This window comes from Mustela putorius, unplaced genomic scaffold (genome assembly GCF_011764305.1).
Source record: "Mustela putorius furo isolate JIRA1106 unplaced genomic scaffold, ASM1176430v1.1 tig00000580_pilon_pilon_pilon, whole genome shotgun sequence".
In the NCBI taxonomy this organism is placed as follows: domain Eukaryota; kingdom Metazoa; phylum Chordata; class Mammalia; order Carnivora; family Mustelidae; genus Mustela; species Mustela putorius.
Window position 1 is genome coordinate 16,197,869 of NW_025421423.1, and position 6,300 is coordinate 16,204,168.

At 44.8% G+C, this 6,300-nt stretch overlaps 1 protein-coding gene across 1 annotated transcript; it reads right to left on the reverse strand.

Moving 5' to 3' along the window:
• Positions 1 to 3,815: 3,815 nt before the first annotated feature.
• Positions 3,816 to 6,269, reverse strand: POLE3 (DNA polymerase epsilon 3, accessory subunit). The gene is made up of 4 exons (XM_004747850.3): positions 6,134 to 6,269; positions 5,946 to 6,031; positions 5,612 to 5,730; positions 3,816 to 5,336 (listed from the first exon to the last, which is right to left on the reverse strand). The coding sequence occupies exons 1-4, from the start codon at positions 6,197 to 6,199 to the stop codon at positions 5,164 to 5,166; spliced, it is 444 nt and encodes a 147-aa protein (XP_004747907.1). The 5' UTR covers positions 6,200 to 6,269; the 3' UTR covers positions 3,816 to 5,163.
• Positions 6,270 to 6,300: the final 31 nt, after the last annotated feature.

Consider the following 6,300-nt stretch of genomic DNA (forward strand, 5'->3'; position numbering starts at 1 on the left):
GTCAGGGACAGTACCATGCGTTTTACATTCACTTATTTAATTTTGATGACAATGTTACTATCCTCATTTTACAGACTGGGAATACAGTCTCCAGGGAGATTAAATAATTTGCCCCATGTCACACTGGACTTCCTCTGCAATGCCTGCTAGTAGGTTCCTTCAACTCATAGGGGTAGTTTGGATTCCCTGCTCATTTCTTTTATGACACCTGTTCCATCTGAGTTTAACTAAGCGTAATTAGGACCATCTACCTCAAAGAACCCAAAAAGAGTGAAAAATTTAAGAATGCTGCTATTTGGTGTAATCTGTTTTTCATATGTTTCTCTTATTCTTGGCAGAAAGACCTGTTTCCATTCTCTACCCGACCCCAAGTTGTTGAAAACAATTTTACCTTCGTCTCTCAGTCTTATCCACAAAAAGTATTGTGAATGCAACAATATGAACAAATCTTAAACATTATGTTAGGCAAAAGGAGTCAGACACAAGAATACATATTGTATGATTTCGTTTATATGAAATACAAACCAGGCAAAATTTACTTGTGCTGTTGGAAGTTAGGATAGCGATTACTATTGGGGAAGACAGGCAGTGCCCAGATGGGAGGCCACAGGGGCTTATTAGGGTGCTGGTCATGCTGTTTATTGATCTGAGTGTGAGTTACATGGATGCCTGTGCAAATTCATCAAGCTCTACATTTATCTGCACCATTTGGTATTTATACTTTAATAAGAAGTGAAAAACAAAACAAAATAACCCACAAAATTTAAAAAACCTACTGAACTATTGTGAATGCTTCCCAGGTAGGTATAGGGCATTGTGCTAAATGCTCTGAAGTGTATAAAAATAGAGATGAGGGGTTGCCAGGGGCTAGAGGGAGGAAAGCATGGGGAATAAGTGCTTGACAGGTACAGGGTTTTATTTTGGGGTGATGAAAATGTTTTGGAACTAGATAGAAGTAGTGGTTGTACAACATTGTGAATGTGCTAAATGCCCTGAATTGGTGATTTAAAAATGGTTAATTTTATGTTCTGTGAATATCATCTCTATTAAAAGATCAAATTGGGGGGTGCTTGGGTGGCTCATTCAGTTGGGCAGCTGACTCTTGGTTTCTGCTCAGGTCATGATCTTAGGGCTGGCGTCGGGCTCCACACTCAACAGGGTGTCTGTTGGCGATTCTCTCTCTTCCTCTCCTTCTGCCCCTCCTCTTGCTCATTTGTTTGCACTCTCAAAAAAAAGATTATATTTTTTTGAAATAGATTGCGACAGATTTTGACACAGGTTACACCAAACTGCAGCATTCTTAAATTTTTCACTCTTTTGGGACTTAAAAAAAAAAAGTTTCATTTACTTATTAGAGAGAATGAGAGAGAGAGAGAGCAGGAGAAGGGAGAGGGTGGAAGGAGAAGCAGACTCCTTGTGACGCGGGACTAGATCCTGGAACTCCAGGATTATGACCTGAGCCAAAGGCAGTTGCCCAACCAACTGAGACACCCAGGGGCCCTCAGATAAATTAAAATCTTCTTCTTCTTCTTCTTCTTTAAATTTTACTTATTTATTTGGCAGGCAGAGAGAGAGGAGGAAGCAAGTTCCCCGCTGAGCAAAGAACCCAATGTGGGGCTCGATCCCAGGACCCTGGGATCATGACCCAAGCCAAAGGCAGAGGCTTTAACCCACTGAGCCACCCAGGTGCCTCCAGATAAATTAAAATCTTAAAACAACAACAACAACAACAACAACAACAACAACAACAACCCTGATTTAAAAGAAAAGATAAAATCAGCTCACTGAATGCAACGTAGTATTCTGGAATGGCTCCTGGAACAAAAAAGCGTGTTAGCAGAAAACCTGGTGAAATACAAATGTTTGGTATTTGGTGGTTTTTTTTTTCTCAGTTTTGACTAATGTACTGTGGTTACGTTAAGACATCAACATTAGGGAAAGCTAGGTGAATTGCACGGGAACTCTCTGCAATCTGCAACTTTTTTGAAAACTAAAATCGTTCCAAAGTAAAAAGTTCATTAAAGAAAAAAATGAGAAGCAAGGCCTAGTGCCACTAGAACAGGATCCTGGCTTTCATAAGTTAGTGGTAAGATCTTGAGCAAGTCACTTCTCCCTGATGAGCCTCAGTCTCTCATCAGCAAGAATAGGATTACGCTCCAAAAGTAATTTCTTTTTAAGAAGATTTTATTTATTCATTTGAGTGAGTGAGAAGGAGTACATGTGCACAATTTGGGGGAGTGGCAGAGGGAGGGGAAGAAGCAGACTCCCCACCAAGTGGGGGACCCCATACAGGGCTGGATCCCAGGACACTGAGATCATGATCTAAGCCGAAGTTGGGTGCTTAACCAACTGAGCCACCCAGGTGCCCCAGTTAATTTTTTTTTTTTTTTTTTTTTTTTTGTGCTAAGTAATCTTTATACCCAACATGGGGCTCAAACTTACATCAAGATCAAGAGTTGCATGCTTTGCTGAACCAGTCAGATGCCCCTGCAAACATAACTTTGCATGGGTGAAAATGGTAACCTTCCCACTCTCCGAATTCAGATCAGAATCTCTAGGCCTGAAGGGCTGTGGCTTATAAAAGATGGTATTTTTGCCTTAACCTAGTAGGCAACCTTCAAAACTTCAGATACCACTATAGGAAAGATAAAGGTATGCTTGGGAAAGACTGGTTGATAACCTCAGATTCTTCCCAGTTTTTGTTTGTTTTTACCACCTCAAGGTCAAGACTCACAGTTTTCACCAACTTAACCAGCCGGGCACCTCCTAAATTTTGTAGTTTTTTTTTTTTTTTTTAAAGATTTTATGTATTTATTTGACAGAAAGAAATCACAAGTAGGCAGAGAGAGAGAGAGGGAAGCAGGCCCCCCGCTGAGCAGAAAGCCCGATGCGGGACTCGATCCCAGGACCCTGAGATCATGACCTGAGCCGAAGGCAGCGGCTTAACTCACTGAGCCACCCAGGCACCCCTAAATTTTATAGTTTTAAGTCGTACTTCCCACTCTCAGGAAACCTGATTTTCTGAGGTAGACAAAGTTTGGGAAGATGTAAAGCCATATGGAGGGAGAGTTCTTTTGGGATTCATTGACAGGAAGCTTACAATGAAGTAGAAACAGACTGGAGTAGGTGAGAAGGCAAGCCTCCTGAGACAGGTTTTGCATACCGGGTCTAAGTATGGATTTAATGGGAAGCAGTGAGGGACTAGAATATAGCAAAGTTCCGGGAAGATCTGCGTGGCAAATGGTACACAGGGGAAGCTGGGGCAAGCAGAGATGTAGTAGGAAACAGTTCAAAGGAAGCCAGAGGAGTTGAGATGGGACTTGAGAGCTTAGCTGAGTGGTGCTTATGGGAATGAAGAATGGATGTTTCTGTTGTGGAGAAGGGAAAAGCCACCAGATCTAATGACTACTGGGGTTGCAACTGTATGAAATGTTATTTATAAATTCATGATTTGAAAAAGCTTTGTAGATTAGAGGTAATACAGCATTGTAGTTGACATCATGAAGGTAAAGGTAGTTCTCCTTGATAGGATTTCAGAGTTCATACCTGAAAGCATTTAGAACAGTTCAGACACATAGTAGGTACTCAATAAACGTTGAGTCATAGAGCAACTAGTAACGCAACAGAGTGCCCAGCAGAGCCATGGAAAGCTCTTGCTGTGTGTGAAGAGCGGCATCTGCTGGTCATCCAAGGCAACGCGGATCCTATATTTCCAAAGATCTGGCCCAGTCCACATTCTGAAAACTATACACAGGGATGATCAGTGCATCCTCCCCAGACGCCTACCATAAACAAGCAGGATGAAACAGGAGTCATTACTTTTAACAAGAATGTTCTTTATTTGTACAAAGCATAATTTTCCTCAACATCTTCACTCATTTGTCAACAAAGTTTTGACTGTATTCATTTAACAAATTAACAGTGTCAAACTACACACATTTGACTACCTGTCACCCTCCAAGCGCTCAACTTAGAGACAAACAAAAAAGTGCTCGGAGCACCAAATATCAAGAGAAAGAAAAAAAACAACTAGAAGAAAGGTCAACAGAGTCACTTCAGAAGCAGTTAAACAGGATGGTTTTTTTGCGGTGAGCATTAGATTCCTGAGCACCATCAGATTTCTGCACTTTGGGATGTTAAGCAGTTTATCAAAGTTCCTGGGTTGGCAGACGTGAGAAACAGAGGGAGAGAGAAAGTGGGAACTGGGAACAGAGGAGAGGCATAAGAGAGACAGGAAAGGAGAAGCACAGAGGGAGAAAGTTGTGCCTAGAAGAAATAAAGTTTGAAATTTGTCATGAATTGGAAGAATGAAAAACGAGAGCCACAAGCCTGGGAAATGGACTACAAGAGAAAGTCTGGAATTTTATACCTTCCAGGAGGTGACCATAAATCCTAAAGTCATACAGTGGTAGGCAGTGAGGTGCACCTAAGACTAAGCCATCTTTTGTTTTGTTTTGTTTTGTGGTAAAAGTAAGATATTGGCACACTTGCTTGACTAATTCCGTTCTACACGGCTGATTTAAAAGCATATGTGCCCAGAGCACGGCCACCCCAGCAGGTCAAATGCCTATCAGGCAAGATAGAGGAGCTCTGAGCCAAGTGGGTCTGGAGAAATAAAAATTCAATTAATATTCCTGTCAAGTGAAGAGACAACAGATTTCATTCTTCTCCTGTAACCTTTTAGTAGTTTCCTAAAGCTAAACACATTCTGACCACTTTAATAAGCCAGTATTGCCAAATCTTGTACAATCAAAACAGGCTGAGCATGCTCAAAGCCCCAACTTTTTGAGCTTTCACTACCTCCGTGATCTGGGACACAGAAGGCGGCATGGAAGTCGTTACTCCTTTTTGGGGGGACGTTAGGAAGGGAACTGGGGATCAAAAACCGCCTAACCACAAGTAAACAAAAGAGATCAAACTGACTAATCAAATTAGCCATTCAGAATCCCTCTTGCCAAAAGTCATTACCTTCAGACGGATTCGGCAAAATGGGATTCCACTACTCTGATGGAAGCGCTGGTTTTGATAATTTTAGTCAGTTTTTATTTTGATCTTCTCAGGCTTTTCTGGCTGAGATTACTCTTCCCAGCGGGGAAAAGCTTCTCACAAACGTACCACATTTCCGGGTGGTACCACCCAAGGTGCCACAGTCTTCCCGTCCCATTAGTTGTCCACTTCCTCCTCTTCATTCTGTTCCTCTTCTTCCAGCCTTTCCTCGTCTTCCTCGTTGTCCTCATCCCTGCTCTTGTCTTGCTCTTCTGCATCTGTTTTCTTGTCTTTGTCCTTCTTCTTTTGCTCTGAAGCTTCCTTTTTGCCTTTCTGCTCTCTCCTGTATGCTGCGAGGAGGAAGGTGGGGGTGAGGAGGCAGGGCCGAACCCGACCGACCACAGCAGCTAACGCCACCGAAAGGCTGGGGCAGAGAAGGGGCACGTAACCTGCTCAGCATCACAGATCAGATCTGAGGCGGCACCACCTGAACGGATCCTGAGTCACATGCAGTCCTGGCTTCCTGTTCTTACAGGGACGCAAGCTGAGCAGACTCAGGGCCAGGTGAGCAGGTCACAAAGGATGGACATCTTTTACTCGGCTCTACAAAGGAAAGGGTCATTACCTTCCAGAGCTTCTTTCAACGGGGTAACGAACCGCTGGAACTCCATCTCTTCCATGGCCGAGAGCACGTCACTGGCATTCAGGGTCTTGCGTTTCCCTTTCATCGCGAAGTTGTTGGCGCTGAAAAAAAAAAAAAAAAAAAAAGATGGAAGGCCGTCGGGGGCCTGTCAGACCCACTCTTGTCCGGTAAGGGGTGGGAAGCGGGCACCAGAGAACCCTCCGCACTGAGGTAGAGCACAACTGTTGGGGTGTGAGGGATTCCAGGCCAGGGGGGTCTCTGCGGCTCCCTTCTGCCCCCGGCCCAGCTAAGCTCTGGCTCGCTCAGCCCGCCTCACCAGGAAGTGGCGTACAGCACGAAGACGCTGGCGGCGCGGGAGATGGCGCTGCGGGCCTCCTTGGAAATGTTGACACCGTCCGGGAGCTGGGAAAAGAGCATGGGTGAGTAAAGCTACCAGCCCAAGACCTGCTTCCTCAGCAGCCCGCCCGGCCGCCCCTGGCCCATCCGCCAGCCAGAGCTGCCCACCGCTTCCTTGATGATCCTCGTGATGACGGCATTGGGCAGGTTTAGGTCCTCGGGCCTCTCCGCCATTGCCGACGGCGCCGAGGCCCGCGCCTCCGTCTCAAGCCGCTTCCTCAGGCCGCCACGGCGTCCGGACTTCCCGCGTCGCCACAGTCTGATCCAAACCGGCT